Source organism: Mastacembelus armatus, chromosome 5, assembly GCF_900324485.2.
Source record: "Mastacembelus armatus chromosome 5, fMasArm1.2, whole genome shotgun sequence".
NCBI lineage: Eukaryota > Metazoa > Chordata > Actinopteri > Synbranchiformes > Mastacembelidae > Mastacembelus > Mastacembelus armatus.
In genome coordinates, this window is record NC_046637.1 from 11,244,236 (window position 1) to 11,270,674 (window position 26,439).

General features: G+C 38.4%; 4 protein-coding genes across 8 annotated transcripts; all 4 read left to right on the top strand.

Annotated features, from left to right (window-relative positions):
* Positions 1 to 49: 49 nt before the first annotated feature.
* On the top strand, positions 50 to 4,200 carry nprl2 (NPR2 like, GATOR1 complex subunit). Of its 2 annotated transcripts, none has more exons than XM_026306430.2 (11): positions 50 to 658; positions 1,191 to 1,282; positions 1,436 to 1,604; positions 1,705 to 1,735; positions 2,328 to 2,464; positions 2,734 to 2,831; positions 2,956 to 2,992; positions 3,217 to 3,310; positions 3,425 to 3,542; positions 3,624 to 3,766; positions 3,849 to 4,200. In XM_026306430.2, exons 1-11 carry the CDS (start codon positions 569 to 571, stop codon positions 3,914 to 3,916), a joined length of 1,077 nt encoding a protein of 358 aa, XP_026162215.1. In that variant the 5' UTR covers positions 50 to 568; the 3' UTR covers positions 3,917 to 4,200. The 2 variants fall into 2 exon arrangements, with proteins under 2 accessions (XP_026162215.1, XP_026162214.1); XM_026306429.2 differs by having other exon boundaries at positions 53 to 658; positions 1,705 to 1,813.
* Positions 4,201 to 6,354: 2,154 nt separating this feature from the next.
* On the top strand, positions 6,355 to 11,969 carry zmynd10 (zinc finger, MYND-type containing 10). Of its 2 annotated transcripts, XM_026306215.1 has the most exons (13): positions 6,355 to 6,668; positions 8,323 to 8,431; positions 8,546 to 8,662; positions 8,748 to 8,801; positions 8,938 to 9,090; positions 9,193 to 9,281; positions 9,447 to 9,541; positions 9,639 to 9,811; positions 10,204 to 10,329; positions 10,419 to 10,540; positions 10,652 to 10,777; positions 11,066 to 11,188; positions 11,836 to 11,969. In XM_026306215.1, exons 1-12 carry the CDS (start codon positions 6,580 to 6,582, stop codon positions 11,163 to 11,165), a joined length of 1,353 nt encoding a protein of 450 aa, XP_026162000.1. In that variant the 5' UTR covers positions 6,355 to 6,579; the 3' UTR covers positions 11,166 to 11,188; positions 11,836 to 11,969. The 2 variants fall into 2 exon arrangements, with proteins under 2 accessions (XP_026162000.1, XP_026161999.1); XM_026306214.1 differs by lacking the exon at positions 11,836 to 11,969 and having other exon boundaries at positions 6,432 to 6,668; positions 11,066 to 11,704.
* A 6-nt stretch (positions 11,970 to 11,975) lies between these two features.
* On the top strand, positions 11,976 to 22,689 carry LOC113129956 (ras association domain-containing protein 1). 3 transcript variants are annotated; one of them, XM_026306216.2, is made up of 7 exons: positions 11,976 to 12,235; positions 13,394 to 13,746; positions 14,590 to 14,714; positions 20,640 to 20,744; positions 20,852 to 21,137; positions 21,251 to 21,366; positions 21,484 to 22,689. In XM_026306216.2, the coding sequence occupies exons 2-7, from the start codon at positions 13,428 to 13,430 to the stop codon at positions 21,628 to 21,630; spliced, it is 1,098 nt and encodes a 365-aa protein (XP_026162001.1). In that variant the 5' UTR covers positions 11,976 to 12,235; positions 13,394 to 13,427; the 3' UTR covers positions 21,631 to 22,689. The 3 variants fall into 3 exon arrangements, with proteins under 3 accessions (XP_026162001.1, XP_026162004.1, XP_026162003.1); XM_026306219.1 differs by lacking the exon at positions 11,976 to 12,235 and having other exon boundaries at positions 13,600 to 13,738; XM_026306218.2 differs by lacking the exons at positions 11,976 to 12,235; positions 13,394 to 13,746; positions 14,590 to 14,714 and adding an exon at positions 17,934 to 18,421.
* Positions 22,690 to 22,909: 220 nt separating this feature from the next.
* Positions 22,910 to 25,294, top strand: tusc2a (tumor suppressor 2, mitochondrial calcium regulator a). The gene is made up of 4 exons (XM_026306220.1): positions 22,910 to 23,087; positions 23,721 to 23,958; positions 24,401 to 24,521; positions 24,613 to 25,294. The coding sequence occupies exons 2-4, from the start codon at positions 23,810 to 23,812 to the stop codon at positions 24,676 to 24,678; spliced, it is 336 nt and encodes a 111-aa protein (XP_026162005.1). The 5' UTR covers positions 22,910 to 23,087; positions 23,721 to 23,809; the 3' UTR covers positions 24,679 to 25,294.
* The last annotated feature ends 1,145 nt before the right edge of the window (positions 25,295 to 26,439 follow it).

Genomic DNA, 26,439 nt, shown 5'->3' on the forward strand with positions numbered 1-26,439 from the left:
AATAGTGCTGCCTTTAAGTACTGTCGAAAAGAGTTCTTCGCAGTACCGCTCACGTAAATAGAAACATGAAAACGATGTGTAGTAATGTCACCGACCAGGTTTATAACACGGTACTTTCCTTTAACAGCTACAGTAATTTTAGATTTTAAGGTTTTGCATAGCCTACCATGAAAAGTATAATTTGTATTTAGAAGAAATCTGAAGGAAGTTCGGTATTTGCGCCAGTAACTTCCGTGGAGCTCGTTAAGGCATCATTGTTGTTGTTTCCCAGCCTGGTGCTCATGAATCTGTGGAGTAGTTGAACAGTTGTTGAATAGTTTGTTTTGAAATTGACGGTATCACGTTTGGATAGGACAGGATACAGGATGTCCTTCAGGCGTTAAAAATGCTAAACGTGTTTCACAAGAAGTCGCTAGCTCGTCATTATAGGCTAAAACTGAAGCTTGCTGTTAGCTTTAGCCGCTAAACAACTGCTGAATCAAACCAGGGAAGGCAACCAGAGGAGAATATCCTCTAAAACTGAAATTGTTTTGGAGACAACTTGTACATCTGGCTGTTCTGTGAATTCATGACCATAAGGTTTAGAATGAACAGTCGAATAGAGTGCATATTTTTCAGTGAGTTTCATCCTACCCTGGGCCCAAAGATCACATATCAGGTACGTGTGCAGATATTATATTTACTTTTAACAAGGGTAGTAGTGATAAAATCTCTCATGTCACATATTAATAGTCACCAGCACTTCTCTCATGAGTGTGAGTGAGATCTGATATATCAGTGTCAGAGGTCACTATAAAGTTTGATGAAAATCTGTTATTTCAAACTGTTAAAAGCGTTTTTCGTGTGGGAAAATATGAATCTCAGACTTCTCACACACTTCACTTTCAGGCAAATATCAATATTGACAATTCAGTACAGCTGCAACAATTAGTCAATTAATAGATTAGTTGGCGGACAGAAAAATTATTGGCAACTATTTTGGTAAGTATGTAAGTTGGTTAATACATTAGAGCATCACCTTAGATCTCATGGTCCATGCATTCGCGTATTTGAGTGCATGTATAAAGGAAGTGAAGTTGGAATCATTGACCTTATTAATGGTAAACAGCTATACAACCTTTAAAGTGCACAGCAGACAATCTTAATGATGTGTTTTGTCATACAGTGTCTACTGTGTCTTCTCCTGACAGGTCCCAGAGGAATACATTTCACGGGAGCTCTTCGATACAGTCCAAGTTTATATTATCACCAAGCCAGAACTGCAAAACAAATTAATAACAGTGTATGTAATCAAAGACCATTTTGTGTCTCCTTATCATAAATCATTGATATTTTTAATTGACATCCTATATTCGTTGTGATTACTTGGTATGTTGCTGTATTCCTCATCCATATCAAGTTTAGCACATTCTCTCCTTTTTATTATTTCTTGAAGCACTGCCATGGGAAAAAAGTTAATTGGGTGTCCTGTGTGCATCGAACATAAAAAGTATAGCCGAAACGCTCTCCTGTTTAATCTTGGTCTTGTGTGTGATGCCCAGACCAACACTTGTGCCCTTGAACCAATTGTCAAGAAGCTGTCTGGGTACCTCACTACTCTGGAGGTAATGAATAATGCATCTGTTCTTGTCATATGTGATTGCTTTGGTTAATGTATTAGACATCTCAGAAGTCTTACATTTTTCTGCTTTTTTTGTGTTGCAGCTGGAGAGTGGCTTCATTTCCAAGGAGGAGAGTAAGCACAAACTTTTACCCATCATGTCAACTTTGTTAGAAGAACTCAATGCTACAGGAGCCTGCACTTTACCGATAGGTATTATTTTGTTTTTACATTTTGTTGCACACAATTTTAAAGATATTATTGCAGGAGCATTCAAAGTAAGTAACCAGAACTGGTTAGTGATACAACAAGTAAGACACGCACCAATACACAGCAGCACCAGTATGCAGGCAGATGTGTGAAGACCTCTTAAAAGAGGGAACATTCTAAGGTAGCTGTATAAACACAACGTTCAGACTAGATTTTTCTTCTGACAATATGCCGTGACCAAATCTTAGAGAGTAACGATATCTTTGTACCGGATTAGGAATAGAGAAATAATAAAGGTGTAATATCTAGCAAACTAAAGTTTAGAAGTAATAAAAAAAGTATACTAACATTTCAAAAGTGCAAACATTTATCACCCAATAAATGTATTTATTTTTGACTTCAATACTAAAATCTTTGGGGAAGAAATCTCACTAATAGCTTTTAACTGAAAAGTACTGAATGCTAAAGCTTCAGGTGTCTGAATCTTTTAAATCTTGCCTGTTTTTGTTTGTTTTAGATGAGTCTAACACCATCCATTTAAAGCTGATCCAGCTGCGAAAGGATCCTCCCATTGTCCAGGAATATGATGTGCCTGTTTTCACCCAGTGCAAAGATCACTTTATCAAATCTCAATGGGATCTTACTACTCAACAGGTAAACTCTCATTCTTGGCAGCATATGGCTAATATCAGTAAACACTGTGATAAGATGTGTCACTAAACTGGAGGGACAGGCACTGGGAGAATACTAATTAAAATCCTGTTATTATCTGTACATGAAATAACATATACACCTCTGTCACATTCTTTAATATGTGCAATAGAAGCAGGAGTGTAGGAGAATGTTGCATTTATTGGTACATTATTGTGTCATTGCTGTAGTAAGCATTACAACCAATCTTGTATTATATTTGCTACCTCCAGATCCTACCCTATATTGATGGATTCAGACATATTCAGAAGATTTCAGCTGAAGCGGATGTAGAGCTGAATCTTGTTCGTATTGCTGTACAGAATCTCCTGTGAGTACATATCATCGGATTAAAGGCAGCAGCACACGCCTTGGGTCTGATGCATGTCATTCATTATTTTTTTATCTACAATAAGCTCAAAGAGAAATACTCGAAGCCTGTTTTTCCTTCACAGGTATTATGGTGTTGTGACCTTGGTGTCAATATTTCAGGTACAAAATTAAACCCACACTTTACGATACACAAAACAAAAATTACCAAAATTGAGTATTAAGATTAAGACTAAGACATGTTTCTCCAATTCTTTTTTTCTTTTTTTTTTGTTCCAAACACACTTTCAACATGATTTTTTTTGTCATAATCAGTGGATCCAGTACTCCGTCCTCACTGCTTGAGGTAGTCCAGTGACTGGCTTGTGTCTTTTTCTTCCTTCCAGTACTCCAATGTGTACTGTACCACGCCCAAAGTCCAGAGCCTCATAGATGACAAGTCCATTCAAGAGGAATGCCTTAACTATGTCACTAAACAAGGTAAATAAGAGTTTTAATTATTGACCTCAAGTGGTTTTGCCTTGTTTTTTTTTTTGTTTTTTTGTTTTTCCAGATGTTCAGTGCACTGTTTGTTTTTGTGTTTTTGTCTCTCAGGTCATAAGCGGGCCAGTCTGAGAGATGTGTTCCAGCTGTACTGTGGTCTGAGTCCAGGAACCACTGTCCGAGACCTTTGCTCTCGCTACTCATTGCAGCTTCAAAATGTTGATGAGAGGTCAGTATGAATCACCTTGTCTGGAAAGATTGAAAAGTTAGGTCAGAGTGACATTTATTTGCTTTTGTGTCATGTGTTCAGGAGACTAATTCAGTTTGGACTGATGAAGTCTCTCATTCGACGGTTGCAAAAATATCCTGTAAAGGTGATTCGTGATGAGAGGAGCAGGCCACCTCGACTCTACACGGGTTGCCATAGCTATGATGAGATATGCTGTAAAACAGGCAAGTTTTAAAGCTCTCTCTGATATAAGATAAGGTAGAAAAGCATTTTATGAACTAGACTGATGATGTTTTGTTTTTACAGGGATCACTTACAAAGAGCTAGATGAGCGATTGGAAAATGATTCCAATATTGTGATATGCTGGAAGTGATGGGAAATGAACTGAAAACAAACAAACAAAAAAGCATTGTGGTTCAACAGCCATTGGACTGAAAGATACAGAGATGCCTCAACCAAAGATGCCTTCAATGAGTGTTGTCTTGGAATAACAGTGAAAATGAAGTAATGTTTTCTAATTTTTACACTAGGTTTGCGTTCTTTAATATAATCTGCCTTTTGTCAAAAATTGGGATATCATGCAATGTTAGCAAGGAAGGAGTTGATGATAATAATATCAAACAAAAGAAAATGTGATAATAAATAGATCACACCGCATTGTCACTTTTTCTTAAAAACTAAAAAAAAACTAAATATCCACCTCATTTATGTTATGGAAATATTAGTAAACGTTTTCTCATAACAAGGTTTCATGAGTTAACCAGTACATATTCCTGTGTATGCATTCAGGATTAACTACTTGTTATTACTGTTGCATAATATATATCTGGGTGCAAGGGAATCCTCATCTACCACATAACCCGGATTAGTGGAACAGTGTCAACAAACCATTTGCAGTTCACATGGAGAACCTGCCGTCAAACCCACAAAAATATTTTCTAAATTGTCGTCAAAGTCCAGTTTAATCCACAGACGCCAAATATGACTGATTCAATTGCAGAGAACAGTGCTAATGTCTAGAAATATACATTTTAAATAGTACTTTATGTACTACTGAAATATGATTTGCCGTGCAAAACCTTTACTTGTAATTGGTAATTTTTTGTGCCAATGTTGTATTGGTACATTTACTCAAGTAAAAGCAGTGGTAAAAAATTTATTTATTCAAGTATTTGAGTTAAATATAATTTAGTACAACCCCAATTCAGAAAGAGTTGGGATGGTATATAAAATAAAAATTGAAAATTATAATTTGTCAATAATCTGAGTCCTGTATTACACTGAAAACAATACAGCACCACATTATTTGATGTTATGCCTCATCAGATTTATTTATTGTTCAAAATCAGCATTAATTTAAATTGTTTCCTACAACACATTTTATAAACCGTTGGGACAGTAATGTTTTTACCACAGGTGATGTTGCTGTTCATTTTCATAACACTTAAAAAATATTTAGGGGCTGAGGACAAGTGTTTCTGGTGTGATTTTTTTCCTGTTTCAGCAAATGAGCCTTATGGTGCATGGGTCTTTGTTGAATCTATTTGCATTTTGAAATGCACCACACGTTCTCTATGGGCAACTGGTCGGAACTGCAGCTAGGCAAGTCCAGCACTCGCACCCTTTTCCTCCACAGCCATGCCTTGGTAATGCGTACAGTATGAGGTTTTGCACTGTTCTGTTGTCCAAAGTTTTTATGTACTTTTCAGCAATAATGGTGCATTCACAAAAGTAATTACCTTTGCCAAGGGCACTGACACAACCCCATACCATGACAGACCCTGATTTTTGGATTTGCCCCGGTAACACTCTGGATGGTCGTTTTTCTCTTTGGTCTGGAGCAGACAGTGTCCATTCCTTACAAAAAAAGACCTGAAATACTGATTCATCTGACCCCAGTACACATTGCCACTGTGTGAGCCCAGAGCATCTGACTGCTGTTAGCATAGGCCTTCCTTTTGGGCTAATATAGTTTTAAGTTACATTTATGGATGTAACTATGCTTTGTAGTGTTTTGACACAGTAAACCTCTTGATGCAGTGCAGTCTAGGGGATCAGAGAGCACAGAAGAAAATCCCTCTAGATTCCTTGAATCGTTTTTATTGTGTTATGCACCATAGACAGTGATGTCCAAATTCAGTCCTATCTTTCTTTGAGGTCCATTATTTTTTAAACATTTCAATATTTTTTTTTCACAAATATGTTAGCAAACTCGATGTCCTTGGTCCATCTTTGCTACTAAAGCCCGAGGTCTTTCAGGGATGCCACTTATGTACCAAATGATGACTGCAAATACCTGTTGACATCACCTGTTTCAAATCAAATCGTTATGTCATTGCTTTTTCTTATTATTAGGTCTAAAATGCAACCATCCATACTTTTTTTGGAATGTGCTGTAGGACTGTCTTTCATAATTGTATATTTAAAAATGATTAGAAAGTGAGTAGACAAAACAAAAAATGTATTGTGTTCATACTGTTTGCAATGTATGCATGCAGGTCACAGATGATAAATGTCAAATAAGTTTATAGTTTTAATTTTGATGTATGATCCCAACTTTTTCAGATTTGGGGTTGTACTTGGAGGCCTCCTTTACTAGAGCATTTCAATTTAATGCTTCTTTGTGCGTCTACATTTCAAAAGAATATATTATATTTACAGTATTGCATTTATGTGAAAGCTATAGACGTTTCTTTGTAAATTAAATCCCAGACAAGATCACCTAAATATAATGCATTGTTCTAAAGTACTGAACAATTACCTAATAATATGCGCATTTATATACCATTTACAGCACATACTATTTTATACTCAGGTTTAACTCGTTGCTTTAATTTTGAAATCTGTCTCCCCTCTGTGGCGGCAAACAGCAACTGTACAATCTGTGATTGGTTTACAGTAACCGTGGCAACCACAGGAGACGACACTAAACACTAGCTAAATTTCAGAAGCTGCTTGACTGAAGTGGTAGAAGTAACGTTACTGTATTTTTAATTTTTTTAACGACTAGCTTGTTGAACAGTTTTCTATAACGAAATGGACACGTCGGTCATTTTGCCCGTCGAAGCAGAAGGGTTTGTCCAAAGTCTGGAAACTTTAGGTCTGAAGGACGTAGGCTCTACCAGGTAAGATGACCCTCTAGGCTGACGGTAGCTAGTTAGCTAGCTAGCGTCAATCTGAATGTTAAGTTAGTTAGCAAGACTGGAAGGTAGCTAATGCTAGGTTTGTTTCATACATCCGGGAATTTGTTAACCTGCCAGGGATGTGTAAATCAGAAAAAACTAAGAAGAACCACTTTTTAGCCACTTTTATTTATTCATCTAACAAAACACCAAAGTACCTAACGACATCTAGCGTTATTAATGCTAATAGCGTTAATTATAAAGTCACTTCATTCGAAGAACTGTAGAATTAGCCATTATGGATGTTAGATATAAAATTTAAAGGTAACACTCCCCTATTTAGCATTTGTAAGGAGACTATGCACATTAAATAATCGGTGTAATACAATATAATGTAGTTATAATGTAAGATATTATTTATCCTGCAGAAACCAATTAGTGAAGGCTGCTGTGCACAGATAATGACAATATAATACGATAGAAGTTAGAGTTTGAGTACTCTACATAACACCATAATCTCCTTCTAGCTGTTTAAAATTACATGGTGTGTTAAAGAAGTACTTTATTAATCCCAAGGGGAAACTCAATTGTTACAGCAGTTATTCTAATTTAAAGACCAGCACTACTGGTCTGAAGTCACTAAGGGAACTGGGACGGCTTCTTTTTGTAATGGGACAATACAGGAAGTTTTCCATAACTTAGGCATCTTTTTGAGCCTCAGAGAGAGGTTGAAGATTTGCTGAAAAATCTCTGCAAGCTGTCCAACAGCTGTACTCTGAGATTGATGTCATCTAGTCATTTTGCTTTGTTGGTCTTTAGTTTGGATAGTTCCTTCCTTACCTGTTCTGTGGCAAAGGCTGGGCCTGTGTATTGTGTTGATGAGTCAGATGGTGAGGGCAAGGGAAGAGGTATTGGAGGTGAGGTATACTTCATTGTTGTATGGCTGCTGATAGAGGGGATGGCGTCAGTGGGCAATGGGAACACAGCACTGGCAGAGATGTTGGGTGGAGAGATGTGAAGAGATCCCAAGGCATCAGCTAAGGTGGTGCAGGGAGGAGGGATGGTGTGTGAGGACACTGGGTCAGAGTAAGAAGCAGAGGTGGTGTCAAATCTTTTAAAGAACAGGTTAAGTTCATTAGCAAACTTTGAGTCTCCTTCCACAGCAGTGTGTGACTTATAGCCAGTCATTATTTTCATCCCATTCCACACCTATTTGATATTATTCTTTCTCAACTTGTGCTCTGCTCTGTCTGCTGCTATGCCTCCTATAAAAGTGATTTTTTTAATTTTAATTTTTAGTAATTTGATAAAAGTGCTTTGCCTGATATAAAAAGACAATTTATTAAATGTTTACATAATGCTCATGAGTGTTAGACTGGGGGACTTACAAAGATAATGTGCAGTATGGGCTGTTTGCAGTCCAACACAATAAAGTGCAAATTATGACTATAAAAATTTTATATGATAAAGAATTACCATACATTTACTTATATACATTAACATTAGCAGCATACATTTAAATTATATATTGTATTGTATTTTCAATTAATACATTTAATCTTTCCAAATATAGTTTTAAGTCTTCAGGATATGAATACGCATGGTATGCAAGATGGATCCATGCTGTGTCATTATTTCTGGATTTGTGTGTTGACAGGTGGTTCAGACAACATGAATACATTGAGAAACTTAACATGCAGGCAATACTGAATGCTTCTGCCATGCATGATGAGTTTGTCAAGGAGCTCCTGGTGTCTTATGGAAAGGTAATCGTCACATATGATTTTAAAATGTCATTTGCAGTTAGAGAAAGCCCAGCACAGTCTGTTTAAAGATTTCTTGAAGTGAGTGCTTATTACTTTTTCCCTCCCCCTTTTTAGATACCTGTTCTGGTCCATGAGATGATCCTTATTGAAGTGTGGAAGCAAAAAGTGTTCCCCATTTTATGTCAGCTTCAGGACTTTAATCCCAAGAACACATTTCATCTTTACATGGTGGTGAGTGTAAAATTAGATGTAAGATAATGATCAATTTATGGTGCTTATGACTCTATTCATGTGTTCTTTTGTGTCTCCTTTTTAGATTCACCATGAAGCCACAATCATAAACCTCCTTGAAACAATAATGTTTCATCGGGTCAGTGTGTACTCATATGCTCTCAGATTATATTAATGTGCAGCGATTTTAAACATGATAAAACTTTCATGTGATTACAATACGACTGTTGGTTCTTTCTATGACATTATTTGCATATATTTTGTCTATTGTGTAGGATTCGTGTGAAGCTGCAGATGACTCTGTTCTTGATTTAGTGGATTATTGCCACCGCAAACTCACCCTGCTGGCCAGTAAAATGACCAGGGACGGAGCCACAATGCACAATCAAGACAACGTTACAATGAATCCTGGTGTATCCTCCATAGAGGTAAGATAAGAATTATGACTCGTGTTTTGGTTCAGTCTATTGCAGAAAAGTCTGTCTTTCACCTAAATGCATGAATGACATCTTTCTTTTAACTTGGTGAAGGAGTTGCAGATTCAGAGTACAGCCCTAGAGTTTGAGATCTCCCTGAAGGCTGTGTCTGTGCTGCGCTACATCACAGATCACACAGACAGGTATGGTTGTGTCTGAGCTGCAGGAAGGTTAGAGATTGAATTTTAAATGCGAAATTGCTTGTATAGCATTCTGTCAGTTACTAACAATGTTGCAGAATAATTAACAGTCTGGTGATTAACTGACCAATCACAACTATGGCTGACAAAAATCTTTTTTATTTGCAGTATCAGTGTTATCAATCGCATGCTGTGCACACACAACATGCCTTGTGTACTGGTTCAGCTGATTGACTGCTGCCCTTGGAGTCGCTGCAGAAAAGGTATATTAAACATCTTTCCTATCAAATCTATCTTTAAAGTTTATAATCTGTTATGAGAAATGTGTTTTTGCCTTTTTGTGTCTGCCCCCCATTATAGGTGAAATAGAAAAGTACATAAATGGCAAGTGGCAGAAGATTCCTGTAGAGGACCATTTAAAGATGACAAAACTAGATGGCCAGGTTTGGATTTCTCTTTACAATCTGCTACTAAAGGAAGATTGCCAGAGGAAGTATGACTTTCACAGTTTCAACAAGAATCAGCTTTTAAAGGTAAGATTTCAAAGTTGAAATGACTGCTTTATTTTTGGGGTCTCATGCTGTGCAGCTTGGGAGCTTAATTCATTAATGTGTAGCCGGATTTTAAATTGGACCAGTCAGGGTCTTTGTCAGATCATTGTCCTTGAATATCATATCCGATTTCTTCACTTGTTAGAACAGATTCAATTTCCAATGGTTGTTTTGACTAAGATGTTTCCTCCTATTATGCGCTTTCTCATCCTTTTCCTGTTACAGTGATTATACAACCAGACATCCCTGTGCGTCCTCCTGGAATCTTTTTTTTTTCTTATGGAGTCTTTCTAATTTATGTAGGATTATTCTGATGAGGTTAACAATGTAATACTTGCTGTAATATTTTTAGGTTTATTGTTAATCTCCCACAGCTCCGAGGTTTTTTGACAGAAGTGTTGATTGATCAGCTGCCAAACCTGGTGGAACTTCAGCGTTTCCTGGCTCATCTTGCTGTCACAGACCCAGCCCCTCCAAAAAAAGAGCTAATTTTGGAACAAGTACATAAATACACATGGACCTATATGCACACATCTTTATAACAAACTATGTCCCTGTGAATTTACTCTCACTTTTTCTTCATGTATAGATCCCAGAAATGTGGAATCACATTGTCAGTGAGAATTCTGGCAAATGGAAGGCAATAGCAAAGTATCAAGTCAAAGAAACCTTCAACCCATCTGAAGATGACCTGAGACTGCAGGCACAGAGGTAATACATGCACTGATGTTACAGAGAAATTACTCAATCTACCTGCACTGCAATTATTATTAAAATATTTATTTTTGCTTATTTCATTTTTTTATATTTGTTTCTAACCAGGTTGGCGCAGACATACAATTTGGATGTGATGGAAAGTTTAATCCCTGAGAAACCCAAGTGTGGATACTGTGGGAAAGAGGCTGCAAAGAGATGCTCCCGATGTCAGGGAGAATGGTACTGCCACAGGTAGTACTTCTATAGGTCCAACTTTAAGATCAGACCCTGGCAGACTGAACTGTTGTAGTGGAGAAGCCGATTCTAAGAATAAAGGTGGATAGATGGATAGATTAATCTAAAGATCGATATAAGTCTGTGTTTCAATGGTTGACATAAAATCATGACCATCAGGCATCCTTTTCTGTAATACTAAAAATCTTAAAAATATGGTTTTTTTTACTGTGATAGCATATTGTAAATGTGTGATATTTTCCTGCCTGTGTAAAGCCTCTGTTTTTTTATTTTTTTTTTTTGTAGAGAGTGTCAGGTGAAGCGCTGGCCTAAACACAAGAAAGCCTGTCAGCTCATGACTGAGGCCACAGAGAAGTTTCAGAGAGACCTGAACATCAACAGCTAAGACAGAAAACATCAAAGCACTGGGTGTGGTGGTAGATGGGTGATGGGGACACTGAGCAAGAATGGAAGAGAGCAGAATTGCATGTGGGCAGTGCAAAATTGCGTTACTGCACATTTTTTAAAAAGTGAACAACAAAACATCCATGTCCGATTATAGAATTTTGTTGCTCTTAATTGTTTTAAAATACTGTAATGTTAGTCTTTCTATTTTCACCAAGTACCTGGTTAATGATAGAGTCTAAGGAAGTTTTTCTACTTTTCTTCTACATCAAAGGATTTGATATTTCTTTGATCCTGGAGTATGTGCATTATGCTTCATTACACCAGCTGCAAATAAAATTGCTTTAATAACTCCTTTTACTTTGGCTTCTTGCACATTGCTATTAAGAACAAAAACATCTAGGTATTATCAAATAACCACATCAGCCAGACAGCTAATCTCTCCAGATCCAGACAGAGTAGTTTATTTATACTCAGACAGTTAAAGTATCTGGGAACTTGTGGTTCCTCTTCTTGCCTAATAATCCTGCTAGTTGCGTTCATAGGCAGGTAAAAAGCAATGGGTTAGCTTTAGGAAGAAGTATTCTAAGTATTTGTAGTTTCAAGATTGGAGAGTTTATATAGACATGTTGGGTCATCACTGCTTCTCAGATCCTTCTCACTTCTCACAGCGGTAACAGTGGTGGAGGACTTTGTGCCCACTGAAGCAATTCTCCGGACTCAGAAGCACCCCCTATGTGAAAACATTCCGGATGTCAGTACAGCTCAGACTCATCTCACTCTTTTTCATGATACGCCGCTTCCTCCCATAGCAGAGTGTGGCAACAGCACAGAAGATGGTTATTGTTTCAGATCAGCTTAGGTTACTCTGATGTTACCGGCCGTTTTTTCCGTGAAAACCAGGACTTTTTCCCTCACTGTGACCAGCCAGCGATGATAGAGTATTTCCAGAGATGTAACCGAGGCTGCTCACCTCCGTTACTTGGAAAGTGTCAGAAATTTCTGCGGAAAGTTTTTCACTTCGGATGGAAGAAGAGCAGTTGCCACGGGGCTGTTTTCACCGCTGTTTAGGTAAGTTAGCCTGAAAACAGTTTTTTTTTTTTACCTTACATTTTCAAACGTGGATAGTTAACTTTACCAAGATTGCTGTTTTGGACTAAAGATTTGAGTATTTATCCCCTAAACTCAAGTAAATCCCAGTAAGCCCGGTAACTGTTGTAAAGTCCGTGTTGTAAAACCCACGATGCATTGTATGGGTCTAAAACATAACGTGAGAGTCATTTGTTTTACAGGTTTTATAGGTTATACTTTGTTTTTCTTAGTTTAGATGCAGTACATTGTATATGTGATACACAAAACATGGTTACTACACCACCATAAGGCATAGTAGCTATGCAAATAAATGTCTAACTGTACTACTGTGCATTAACAAAACAAACAAACAACTTTAACAATTTGTATTAATTTAAATATGCTTTACTACATTTCAAAGGGAAATATTGTAAAGCTGGCAGATATGTTACTCCACAGAATAACATTTTGCATACAAAACATGATCAGTTGATAAAATTGACATTGTTATAATATAGACCCCACAACAGCATATGAAATGTAAAATTAGCTTCAAATTGAAACTACATAACATTAAAATACTGTTTACAGGTTGAATTAGAAGTAATAATACAATAACAAAATAATACTGTACATAAAGACAGCTTTCTGTTATTGTTACTTTCCCTTTTGATGCTATAACTACATTTCACTAATAATACTCGTAGTAATCACACTTCATCTTAAGTAAAATCTGAAATACTGGTCTTCTACTCAGTTTCATTCTACTGTCTAAACATCAGTCCATCCATCCATCCATTATCTATACCTGCTTATTCCTAATTAGGGTCACTGGGATCTGCTGGAGCCTCTCCCAGCTGGCAGGGGAGGCAGGGGTACACTCTGGACAGATCACCAGTCCATCACAGCTGTTTGAGCGCCTATTTTAAAATCAAAATACTTTTTGCACTCCAACTCCAACTGTATATATAATAATAAACGTTTTTTTTTCAGAATCCAAACTAGACATTCTACAGATTTCTGACTAATTCTTAAACTTGAATAAAAAAACAAAAACTTGTGACTTTAAGATCACATTTTGAATGTTAACAACAACAGGGGCCAAGCATTGTCTTTCGCAGGTTGCACTGCATTATAGTCTGTTTTTCTGCCTTTCAGTGATAATGAAAGAAGCCATGCTCTGAGTGACACAATGTCTTGGAGAGAGTTCATAGAGCTACGTGACATGCGGACGAGCAGGGAGCAGATAGAACTAACCGGCACACATTTGCCCTGCTCACCTCCACGCCTGGAACGAACCAACGCCCTGAGGATCAGCCCGGGAAAGGTCCCAGACCTGTTGAGCCGGGTGGGCATTATCAGAGTCTTAAGCAGCTCCCAGGACCCACAGTTCATAGAGGAAAAGGGAGAAGGACACAACTTCCAACCATGCAGCCACGCTCAGCCCACATGGTGTGACCTGTGTGGAGACTTCATCTGGGGCCTTTACAAGCAGAGCCTGCGGTGTGTCAGTGAGTTGGTTTATGTAGGCCATTTGTGTGTCTGGGTGTGTGCAAAGTTGACTTGTTCTATGCATAGGTATGATCAGACATAGGCGCAACACTGTGAGAAAAGGAAATTTGGTTAAGCAGAGAAAGAGCTAGTCATCTGTGTCAAAGAATGCGCAAATAACATATTCAGAAAACATTAATTTTGACTGGTTTATTTGCCATGCTCTGAATGTTGTCCATGCTGTTTTTCATACTCAATACTGTTTTTCTGAAAGATATAATGTTTAGGTAATTTTGGTGGTTTGGTCATTGTCTAGGCTTAGAGTTAGCATTCTGGGCTGGATGCATTCTTGTTCAACACTCACCTTGGTGTTACAATATTTTTAAACTTCCTTTTCAAAAACTGAAACCCACAGAAATGTAGCTGTGGTTTATTTAAATCATTCAGTGTTCAGAAAACAAGGCCTCCGAGATGTGACCTGAATATGAAACTTCAACTAAATCATAAGGGAACATTGAACAAACACAGACTTTAAACTTAATAAAAGCAAAAATTAAGATAATCAAACACCAAAACACCAAAAATAAATACTTGTATATTTATTATTATTTTTTATATATTATATTATTCACCATAGGTTTTGTTTTATTTCACTGCTGTAGTCAACACAATGAGGATTCTTATCTGCATATATGCACCATTTTAGGGAAAAGCTAACTTAAAGTGTCTGGAGTGACCTTTGATTGCCAGTGGATCAATTTACTATTGCACTCTATCATGACATGTATCTTTACAATAAACCATTTTGTCATATTTATGTGTTTGGTGGCATCTGTCTAAATTGTGACTTTCTACATTTACAGATTGTAGATTCACATGCCACTACCGTTGCCGTGCCCTGATCCAGCTGGACTGCAGCTGGGACCGAGGCTCTGTATCTGACCAAACATGTGTTGTGGAACACACCATAGAAACAGACACAAATGTGGTAAGGACCTTTGCATTTGGCTGTTTGACTTTTATATTATCTATAGCAACACAAAATTAATTTTGCATTTTCCATTAAAATGACAATTAGCGAGGAAGGCAGTAGCTTCTATAGGCTTATGTTACAGTACATTGTGTGACACTTGACTGGATTTGATGTTTATTCTGCTAAAATGCTTTACAGAACAAATCAACAATTTTATGGCCAGAAACAGGAACCAATTTACCCAGAAAGAAATACACACCCAAGTGTCATAATTTACAACATGCTATTAATAATGCAGGTAGCACCAGGTGGGTAGGCTAGTAACATCAAATCTTTGGGGAAGTAAATGGATTTTTGAAGAACTCCTTTGTTGTTTAGAAAAATACAACATAACAGGCAAAGCCTTGTGCAAGATATGTTTAGTCACTACAGCAATAAATCTGTTAGTAGTTTCCTTCAGCATGTTGTTATATCCATTTATGATGTTGTAACAAGGTTGTGTATTGAAGACAATACAAATGTGGGTCTGTACATCCTGTTTGTGTATTGCCAGGAGTTTAATGCATTTAAGCCCTGTCTTTGCTAGAGTTACAAGAGAGTCCTCACTATGTTTTTCTGGCCCAATACCATTGTCTGTAAAGAAGGAAGTCAAGGCTACAGACCAGTACTTGTTCAAGGCAACAGGGTTTGGTTTCTTGATAACACTTATTATTCCCTCACTGTCACGTAGCTGTTGCTTACCAAAGGATGACTGGAATCTAAAAACTCAAGCAAAATCTTTGGTTGAGTATGACGACAAGGCCAGAAATGTTGTTGGTGCACAGGTCTGATCTCAACAGCCATTCTGAGTTGGCGTTGCAGCAAAAGCACAGGTGGAACTAATAACGTCAGTGATGGTTTTGTTATATTGCAGTGCAAAACCATGCCTGTGAGTCAGCATGCAAAACACCAGAGCCTTCAAACTGGCTCACCTGACTAGAGTGCAGCTATAATCAATGTATTTACAGCAAGTCATAATTGATCTGGAAACTGTATTTATTGTGGCTCAGTGAAGTGATGACTGACATGCAATGAAGTCAGAGGCAGACACCAATGTGGCATATCACATTTGAGTATTGTTATTACGTTTGTTGATAATTCAATCTGCAAAATGTTTTTGGAAGTGAAGTGATGTAATTATGTCAGAAATTTATGAAACTTTCCTTGCATAATTACAGACTATCACATTTATGTAGCTTGCCTTGGCCAACTTTCCAAATAAGTATTTTATTTATATTCAGGGTCAAGAGAGAAAAATAAGAAAATACTTATATTTATAATGTTAATGACAAGAAATAATTGACAATTTGCTTACCAAATTTTTATAGTTTATTTGAGGAGTACTCAGTCTCTAACAGTTGTGTATTGTCATCTGTGACTCTGAAGTGACTTCCCAAAGTTTGAGAAAATAACCCTGATGATGCCTCAATTTTGTCAGCTTGTGCATGAAACTTTAATTCTTAAAGATCCCCCATACAAACCCATTCCTTTGAATAATAATTTGTGTCTCATGTGTGTTTCCACAAAAAGTTGAATCAAATAGTGAAGAATTTTTAAAAGCAATGATTACTCCTTCTCACTCATTAAAAAAAAATCCAAAATCTATAAATACTGTTCATTTCAAAAGTTTCACTGCTGGACAAAAAAAATTTGATTCTCAATATACTGTTCTGTTTCTGTGGTATTTGCAAAGCACATTTGAGGTAGATGAGTATTGAACAACCAGGCTTCCCTGAAGGTTGTGATATCTCATGATCATATTGTAAACTAGGATTTAAGGTGAGAACAAAGAAACTTTTGTGGAGGGGATCTTTAACAAAAAGTCTGTGTTCCAAACTAGGGCTGCTGGCTGTTGAGAAAGTGGGGATTTCAGAGAAAGTCAGCTGAAGTCTTGAGGTCACAGAGAGGGAGAGATCACAAGGCCGACATACAGAAACAAACACACACTCATATTCACACCTACAGGCAATTTAGCATTGCCAGTTAACCTAACCACAACCTGCATGTCCTTGGACAGTGGGAGAAAGCTGAAGTACCTAGAGAAAACCCACACAGACACAGAGAGATCATGCAGACTCCACACAGAAAGCCCTTCAGGGTCAAGCAGGATTTGAACTGCTGTGAGGTGACGCTAACGCTAGCCACTGCTCCACCATACTGCAATGGCATAGCAGTGGCAATGAATGGCACTGGCAATGGCAGGAGCTATGGCAATGGCAGGAGCTATAGCAATGACATATGCTTTATTTTTCTAGCATAACAAAAAACTGCAGCTCCTCTAAAATCTTTAGCAGTGCAGCAACATGAATATCACATCTATAACTATTTACAATGCTTTATTATACATTCAAATATTGCATCTAACAATATATACTAGTACAGATGCAATGATTATTTTTCTGGTAAAACTGCTAAACAATTTTCAGGTCTGAGCTTCTCATCGTGAGGATTTTCCACTGTCCTTTGTAATTATTTTACTAATTATAATTACAAACCTACTAGGCGACATTTGAAAATGCCACCATGGGTAACTATGATATGGATTACTCATGAGAAAATAATAATCTCCACCTCAACCAGCTTCAATGTGCATACTAATGCATAATAATAGAAATAAGGTAAAGCTATAGCTCATTACTTGCATTATCCTGCTTACACAGTTACATACTTCAGGAACATTTTCAACATTTTCAGTGCAGGGCTTTTACTTTTAACAGAGTACTTTGACATGTGGGATTAATAGGTTTACTTAGGTACATGATCCGAATCCTCACTCCACCAGTGGTAGCATCTAATTACATGCTAAAGGATCCAGAGTCTTGGGGTATCTTGCCTAGAGAGGAGCACAGTTTTCACCACTATGAAACTATCCAAACTAGATAAAATATGTAGTTTGGCACGGTGCTGGGATAAAATCTGCAGAGGAATAATAAAACCCATGCGCTCCGTCATCACGTGACTTATCCAGCTGGGGGAGGAAGGAACGCTGAGCAGGACCCATGGGAGTAGGGGGCGGAGCTGGGAGGCGGCTGCAACTGATAGAGGAAGCCTGGAGGGTGGGCTGAAGTCTTTGGTATTCCCCCCGGCGTCCAATCGCGACAAGCTGCGTCGGTTTTGTGTATTTTCCAAACTCAAGTCAACGGACCTGGGTGGTGCCTCGGTAGGGGGAAGGAAGCGGGGCGGCTGGGCGGGGGCTTGAACACATCCTGTTTCACACAGTTTGTACAGTTGGAAACGTGGCCGACAGGCTCAGTCAGCGGAAAAAAAGTTAGTCGGATATATCGATTATTGTGTTGTTATCAGGGCGCTAACTTACAGAGATATTTCCTCGTCTCTCAGAGTTTAGCAAAGAAAATTTCTTAATTTTAGCAAACGCATTGATAACGTTAGGGTTTGGTATCGGTAAATCTGTATCAGCTCGTTTTAAAGTGATTTATTCTGACACTTTTAGTGGCTTATCTAAACGTGTTTCAGTTAGTGTGAAGTTGACTTTAGCGGTAGACAGCATGACAAACGTGGCTAGCGACGCGGAGAAAACTCCGTCCTTCGAGATGACCTGGGGCAGCTCCACCAGCAGCGGCTACTGCAGCGAGGAGGACTCCGACTCCGAGTTTGAGCAGTACTTCACCGCCCGGACGTCTTTCTTCCCCAAAACCCGCAGGCCTAACGTAGATGTTAAGCAGGTGAGAATGAGAAATAGCGATTTAAAATGAAAAAAAAAAAAACATCGACATTTATTAAAAATCGGAACTTAAGTGTAAAAGGGAAGTCAGACCGGGGAAAGATGGGTGATGGGTCATTCGTGAAGGTCTCGCGTGATTTCATAATTCTGCTATTTTTTTTAAATGTAAGTTATGTGATTAATGTTACATTAAACACCATGAGTTACTCAGTAGCAGCCACGGTCTGGACATGCTGTTGCTGCTGTGGAGTGTTTTGCCAAAGGGCACCCCAGCTCAGGAGATGCTTGCCAAGTGTGAACTCCCAGGGCTGAGAGGTGGAGTTCTGGTTCCTCTGGTTTTGAGTAAACACACATTTATCAAGTGCATATCACCGCTGGGAAATGGGCAGAAGTTTTGGTTTATAACACGCATCAGTGCAACTTCTTTTATTTTTTTTTTTTGTAACCCAGACCCATAGCTGAACTCACCCTGAGAACTACATAAATGTCATGCAATGTTGATGCACAACCACTTCTCAAGTTTCCAGCTGAACACCTACAGCTTGTTCCCTTGGGTTTATCACACTCATTTCTCAATTGCAGATGAGTCATGGAATGTTTTGGATTTGTTCTTTTTCTTTTGTCACCCACACCCACTTTGCTATCAGGTTTCTTTTTGGTGACACACATGCTGTTTACTGTAAAACTTCAGCGTCCAGCTTCTGTGTAGAAATTTTTGTTTTATGTTGCTGGCACTTCTTACAGTATCTAGATGACACTCCTTTTGTGAGTATGTAGAGAAACAGCTGTACAAGTATATGTTTTCCTGCTACCATTACCATATTGGAAAGCTCAACTTGGCCTCATATTGATTTATTGAGTTGTTGACAGCAGCACATTAAGTCTGTGGTCTTTCAATTTGCCTGAGGATTGCTACTATTGATTATGGTCTGCTTGATATTGATTGAAATATGCTACCCAGCCCTTTTGATGCATCCACATTTGCCCTTTTTTTTATTGGACATGGCTCAACAATTCATTTCATTTTGAAATGGGCCAAGGCACTGGTAATAATTGAGTTGGTATTTCTTTCCACATTTATTCTGAAATGTTTGTTTATAATTACTGAGAAAGGCACTTCTCCATCAGTGCCAATGATAGCAGTATTTATATTACTCTATGAATGTTGGTTGGATTTTACTCCACGGGAATGTCCCAATTACTACTGTGAGAAATTACCTAGAGTACAGAATGGAAAATAAATTTGTGAAGCCTCAAAGATCTCTTGAGTATTACTTCTCTACAGGAAATACCAATTGGTCAGTAGACACAGGAAAAGGCCTAATTAAGCTAACGGTCTTGTCAGTGCTAGAGGCCAAATGTGCATGACTAAAACATGACTGGGAGTGTGTGGTTGGTGAGGCAGCTGTCTTCACAGGATGTGTCTGTAAAACAAGGGAGGGCATTGTCTATCCCACTCGTGAAAGCCTGAGTCAGGAGGCTATTTTTACATAAATACCCAGTCTTGGAATGCAGTGCAGTATGGTTGGTTGCAGTCATTGCAAACAGCTGCAAATTGCACATACTGCCCCCCTGCTTTTCTGCGTTTACCCCTCCTACACCAGGGCATCAGAGCATGTGAGCAGGATTGGCCAGAGCTGACATCATCCTTTATGCCTTTGCTTCGTTGTCAGGAAGTTGTCTGATGCAACTGCTGCTCAGTGTTAGAAAGAAAAGGGCCCTAACAGAAAGTTCATTAACAACATCCATACTAAAGTGTCTGTGTTTGTAATTCTCTTGTAAACAAGTTCAAGTCATTTTGCTGGAATAAGTCATTGTTTGAGTTTATGGTTATATTTCCATGTGACTAGATTTTGTGACCTTATGTACACAGAATAAAAACATCCCTTCGCCATTCTTGAAAAATGAAAATTTGAGACAATATGTTTTCCTAAAACCACAGCATATAATAGTGTGTGTGTGTTTCCCAATGGAGAAGATGTACCCTTGTAAACTGCACCTATTCAAGAGGGTCATCTGCACCTTGGTCATGTTTTTTGTGAATGGATTAGCCTGTAATTTTAACAAAACTTGATATTTTTAAGGAACTACTGTTATTAACTGATGCTGTGTTAATTGTTGATTCTTCTGTGTTACTCTGTGGTCTTCTCAGTTATTTCGTTGTGGTTTGGAAGTGAGCACTGGCACCTAGTGGTTAACAATGTTACTCTCTCCTCTAGGATGAACAAATAGAAACTAGCAAGCAGGAGTTGACAACTGCAGAAATTCAGCAGAAGGTGAAGGAATACAATGCTCAGATCAACAGCAATCTATTCATGAACATGGTGAGTACCGATCAATTACCCTACTTTCATGGATTTTAATATAAGGGTGTTTTTTTTGTTTTGTTTTTTTTTGCCTTTAGTGTAATGATTTTTATTTTTCTCAACAGAACAAGGATGGCTCTTACACTGGCTTCATCAGAGTGCAGTTCAAGCTGGTGAGACCTGTGTCAGTTCCAGCTCCAAAAAAAGGAGGTCATGATGCTGGAGGGAGGAGGGGTAGCGGAGTGAAGCGTCGCACATCTTTCTACCTGCCAAAAGACGCATCCAAGCACCTGCATATAAGCTCACGCACATCTGCTCGAGAGGTCATCGAGGCTTTATTGAAGAAGTTTACTGTTGTGGACAATCCTGGCAAGTTTGCTCTGTTTGAGCGCAGCGAGCGTCATGACCAGGGTATAACTTGCTTTTGACAATGTTGACATGTTGAACTGCAGACATGCTATTTACTTCATTGTTTAATTTTTTTTACTATGCACTCAAATGAAGTCTTTTTGTATCTTTTTCAGTTTATATTCGCAAGCTGTCTGATGATGAGCGTCCCCTCCGCTTGCGTTTGTGTGCTGGACCCAATGAGAAAGTCCTGAGTTTTGTGCTCAAAGAGAACGAAACTGGAGAAGTTAATGTGAGTGCAAAATGAACATGAGAAATAAAGATCCAAACTACGAACTGGACCACAAACATTGTTAGTTTGTGCCCCTTACATGCACTGAAACAGTTTTTCTCCCCTCTTCATTTACAGTGGCATGCCTTCTCTATGCCTGAGTTAAAGAATTTCCTGCGGATTCTGCAGCGTGAAGAAGAGGAACACGTCAAGCAGATAGTGCAGCGTTACGCTCTGGCCCGCACTAAATTGCAGGAGGCTTTGAGTGGCTCCACCCCTGGCTGAAACATTGCTGCGCTTGGGGTTAAACGTGCACCTCTTGGCTGGACAGTCACATGAAGATGACCAGTCATTGCTGCATCCAAAGATCCCAGAGAACACAACTCAAAACGCCTCTTCGGTGAACGAGAGAGTGAGACAGGGCGCAAGACAATGAGAGAGCTAGCGCGAATGTGCGTGTGAAATGATGCGAGAGATGAGAAGTGCCTTACACCTGGAGAGCCTGATGTGCCTGAGAGAATGAGTTGAGATAATTGAAGACTGGCAGATGAGACAGTGGTCGTAACCCTTATTGGGTACATCTGAGCATCTTGTACCTCAGCAATGTCACTTTAGCTTTAAAGAAAATGTCAGTGATGGTTGTGCTAACTTAAGGTATAAAAATCCCTGTCAGTTATGTATTTGTAGAATGAGTGCTAAACTCTTAGTAACACTTAGAAAATCATGTTAGTTGCTCTTATTTCTTCAGATTACAAGACTGGTGAATAAGATACAGTTGCACCCATACATTTATATACTCTTGGCACAATTTTAGAAATACTGGCCATTTTTTTAAAGGTATAGATAGTCCTGCATTTTTATTAGGAAAGTGGTCAGATAGTATCATTATTAATTGCACTTGTATGACTTAAAAGGCAGACATGTTCTGTTCAGTTTAATTTTCAAAAAAAAGAGCCAATATTTCTCAAATTGTGCCAGTGTTTTGTAAATTTATGAGCTTAACTGTAGTTCCAACCTACCATTAAAACAGTAACCTCATACTGGCATTTTATGAACTGCTATCCTCTAAAACACATATTAGTTGCTGAAAGGTGCTTGGATTTTAAGTTGACCCTGGCTCAAAAGTCTGCCATGTCCTCTCTACACCCTGATGGGTGCAACTTTTTTTTTTGTTTTTTGAACTTGTCACTTTGTGAGAATGGCTGATGTATGGACATTAGTATTATGAATGTCAGAGAGCCTGCCAAAGTCACACTGGTTGACTGGAATCATGAATGGAGATTGGTATACATGTGTCACTGGAAGCTGTCTGTGATCGCTCATATCTGCCTTTTTTCTGTCCTTGTATGTCCTTTCTTTTTCAGAATCACTTTCATTTTATTTGTCTGCACAAATTTACACGCTGTAGTAACCTTCACACTGTCGTGATAAATATGCACCCTGTCCATTAAAGGATTTTCCAGTGAACCTATTGTATTTTATTCTGATGCCAATCATTAATAATTACATCTTTTGAGGCTAAAAGTTAAATTATTTTCATTTACTTCCATATAATCATGCCTCTTAAACACAATTAGAGTCAGATGCATTCAGACGTATATAATGTGATTTAATCATTTATCTGCCGGTCAGGTCAGCTGATCGTCCCATCGCGTGGACCAAAACAGCTAATGCTAGCTTAACGAAGTTAGCCGGTGATAAAAGCGATGACACGACATGGCCATCTAACAGTGTGTGATAAGGTATGATAATGACCAGAAGCCCGTTTAAGCCGTAATTATTTTGGTTGGGTAGGACAACAACAACAATGTGTGAACGTTATATAGGGGAGACGTAGATCTGCCTTCTCTGCCTAGTTATCGTTTAGCTGCTGTGGATAACCTGCGTCAGTAAGAGAAGCTAAAAGGCTAACTCGTGTAGCTTTGCCGTAAACGTGTCGGCATCAGCCGCAGTGACCGAATATCAAACAGTCGCTTTTAATGAACATGGGGTTTAAAACAGTAACAGTGTTTTTACGGTAATAGAGAAATCTAACAAACGTTACGGGTCTCGTTGCTTCAGTTAGCGTTAAGAGCCCGGTTCCTAGTGGCTCAGTTGGTTAGCTTCCTGTAAAGATAGCAATATAACGTTAATTAAAACCAGACCAATTTGGTAGAAAATACCAGGTTTAGCGGGATAAGGTTTTCATAGTCTAATTTAAGCCTTTATCTAATGTCTTATGTAGACATTCTTTAAAAAAAATGTTTTAGATCCGCCACACCAAAGGTGCTTTGAATAATCAGAACTGAACAAGTAGTTGTACAGCTAAACATCACCTGGCAGGTAAAAGTCAAGTCTGACTGGGAATGTGTCCTTTGTGCACTTTGACTTTTCAGATCTCAGCTTTAGTGAGGAATTGAGAGCATCTGGCCACCCACCAGATTGAAAGCTTTATCTGGAGAATAACTATGCCTTATCTCTGAGAATGGGAGGAAGTGGATCCAAAGCCAAAGGTGTCTGGCCTTTCTCAGGCAGTGGAGCTGGAGGGGATTCAGTCACTGATGGGAATGAGCAGTCTTTGGCTCGTCTCAAAGGTTCCAAAAATGCAACACCATTTGTTTTCACCAGAAGGAGGTAAATAATGTCATATATCAATGATAAAGGGTTAAGCCAGTCATGCAAACAGCCTTGGTTTTATTTTCTGAGGTTTCAAGGTGTCCTTCTCCCTGATCAGACACAAGCCAAGAGCATTGGGCTTCATAGTCTCAAGGTTCCCCAAATGGGACATCATTTGTAATTTTGAATAGATAACCCAGTTTTCTTTGGACTTGGTCTCTATTGAAAAACTAATAAAAACAGATTGTCCTGCATTTATAGGTAGATCAGTTTAGTGACTTCATTTATCCCAGTGAGCTAATAAAAGATATTACCAGTGAAATGGAAGTGGGAGTGAAATGAGAAGGCTTAGATTTTGGGTGAACTGACCCTTTAAGATTCAGACTTCCTGTTTAATGTGTGTCCTCCTATGACATGTACCTCCAAACTTCTTTTCACATCTTACCGGCTGTGCTGGTAGTTCTTTATACTACGACGAGGACGGGGACCTTGCCCATGAATTCTATGAAGAGACAGTGGTGACAAAAAATGGCAGAAAAAAGTCCAAGTTGAAGAGAATCCAGAAAAATCTAATTCCACAGGTGAGTTTGGGACAAATTTGGCAGTGACAATCTGGTTGAAGGATGCTTTGAATGACTTGTTGATTTAATTATTGTTTATTTTACTTTGCAGGGAATTGTGAAGCTGGAACACCCCTGTATTCATGTAGATTTCCCCATCGTCCTGTGTGAGGTGTGAAAAGTTGCCCAGGACTGGTCTATGCACCCACAGGCTCTCTTGTCTGAGCCTCCAATCTCCAAGTATTACGGTCAAGACTGAAGCTACAGTCTGGAGAAAAAAAAAAATTCACACTGTCATAATAAATTCATATATTGAATGAATTTTAATTCAGCTATGGTCAGAGTGCCCTGTTTGCTAAAACCCATATTTTGATATTGACAATAGTGATGGTTGGTTGTTTCCAGTACCCAGCTGATATGTAAGCAGTTTTAGAGGATACATCACACCAAGTTGTATTTCTCTTGTGAATTTTTTGCAGGGAAAGCATCCCTGATGTCAAAAGGCTTTAATGGTTTATGCCTTTTGTAAGATGTGGCGTGTAGGCTCTGTATGTGTCTGTGTAAATGTATGCACTTAGGTTTGTTTGCGTGAATGTGTATAAGAGGGATGCAAGATGTTACAGGGTAGGAAAATGAAGGATTGTGAAATGTATTGTACATATGGTCATGTTCTGTATTGTCACGTCTGTCTCAGTTACTGGAGGTCAGACCTGCACTAGTGAACATAATGTACTGTATATAATTTCCAGTTTCTTAGTTGGAAAAAACTTGAATAAATCATTTACTGAGGTGAATATTGTGGCTCGCTCAAAGAAGTCTTTTTATGTTGCTTATGGCTTCCTTTTGTCAGTGGGTTTTGGTCCAAGCAATATCTGTGTACACGTAACATACTTTCACTTTTCTTGAGGCAAACCAGTGACGAGGTTAACATTTAAAAGAATAGTTCAACCTTTTGGGAAATATAAACATTTATTTTCTTGCTAAGAGATGAGAAGATTGGTATCATTCTCACCTTTTTTGGGTTGATTAAACAATGTAGTAATTGGTGAGCTTTGGAGCTGCTGGTAGGTGAAAATGTATCTTTTTTTATTTTTGCTAAACTAATTGCCTGCTGGCTTCAGTTTCATATGGAATGTACAGACATTCAAAAATGTGTCTAACCTCTCATCTAACTCAGGAAAAAAAAAAAAAGCGAATACTTTTATTTCCACAAATGCTAAGCTATTCCCTTAAGTAATGGTTGCCAACTATTCAGAAAGAACCTCAGTTTTGTACATGATGCAGTAATTTCAGTTCATTCAGTTGACGTGACTTTTAGAAAATGTAGTTAGCCACTCTTGTACTTCCATGACAGCTGTAAGTATAACCCTGACATCTCCAGATGCTGTCTTATTTTTAGCTTTTTCTCATTGCCTTGTTGAATGTCAGCCCGCCTAGCTGAGCTGAAAGGTTGCTTGAGCCAGGGGTCCCCTCCTATAAACGTCAAATATACAACCTCTAGATGGCGGCAGAAATCTATACATATACTAACTATAATGAGTTGATGTGTGATTTTGGATTATGTTTGTACTATCATATAGATTATCTCTAATGTTAATCCTGCACAGCTAGACTTTCCAAAAGATTGAAGATATAATTAAATTGGGTATTTGAGGTAAAAACTCAAAGACCCAAATCATGACCAGTTGAAGCTGGTGTTGTCAAGTTGGCACAGTATCAAACTTTAATGGCAACATAAATATGTCAATGTGTACAGTTTACAAATGACCACAATAAATGGGTAGGGCTTCCTTTGCAGGCATTCTCTGGGTGTCTGTAATTGTGTGGAATGTGGTTGGGTGTGTTTTTGAGCCAGAGGTCAGTCACTTTGATGTATTTCCTCTCCACTGGTCTTTGATGTTTTCCTATGACTCCACCATTAAAAGGATGAAATCTTTTT

Coding starts and splice junctions, on each gene's coding strand:
- LOC113129956 (XM_026306216.2), top strand. CDS start 13,428: ATGTCTTGGAGAGAGTTCATAGAGCTACGTGACATGCGGACGAGCAGG. Junction 13,747..14,589: donor GCAGAGCCTGCGGTGTGTCA/GTGAGTTGGTTT, acceptor CTACATTTACAG/ATTGTAGATTCACATGCCAC. Junction 21,367..21,483: donor ACGAAACTGGAGAAGTTAAT/GTGAGTGCAAAA, acceptor CTTCATTTACAG/TGGCATGCCTTCTCTATGCC.
- nprl2 (XM_026306429.2), top strand. CDS start 569: ATGACCATAAGGTTTAGAATGAACAGTCGAATAGAGTGCATATTTTTC. Junction 659..1,190: donor GCCCAAAGATCACATATCAG/GTACGTGTGCAG, acceptor TTCTCCTGACAG/GTCCCAGAGGAATACATTTC. Junction 3,311..3,424: donor TAACTATGTCACTAAACAAG/GTAAATAAGAGT, acceptor TTTGTCTCTCAG/GTCATAAGCGGGCCAGTCTG.
- tusc2a (XM_026306220.1), top strand. CDS start 23,810: ATGGGAGGAAGTGGATCCAAAGCCAAAGGTGTCTGGCCTTTCTCAGGC. Junction 23,959..24,400: donor TTTGTTTTCACCAGAAGGAG/GTAAATAATGTC, acceptor CTGTGCTGGTAG/TTCTTTATACTACGACGAGG. Junction 24,522..24,612: donor AGAAAAATCTAATTCCACAG/GTGAGTTTGGGA, acceptor TTTACTTTGCAG/GGAATTGTGAAGCTGGAACA.
- zmynd10 (XM_026306215.1), top strand. CDS start 6,580: ATGGACACGTCGGTCATTTTGCCCGTCGAAGCAGAAGGGTTTGTCCAA. Junction 8,802..8,937: donor AAACAATAATGTTTCATCGG/GTCAGTGTGTAC, acceptor TCTATTGTGTAG/GATTCGTGTGAAGCTGCAGA. Junction 10,541..10,651: donor CTGAGACTGCAGGCACAGAG/GTAATACATGCA, acceptor GTTTCTAACCAG/GTTGGCGCAGACATACAATT.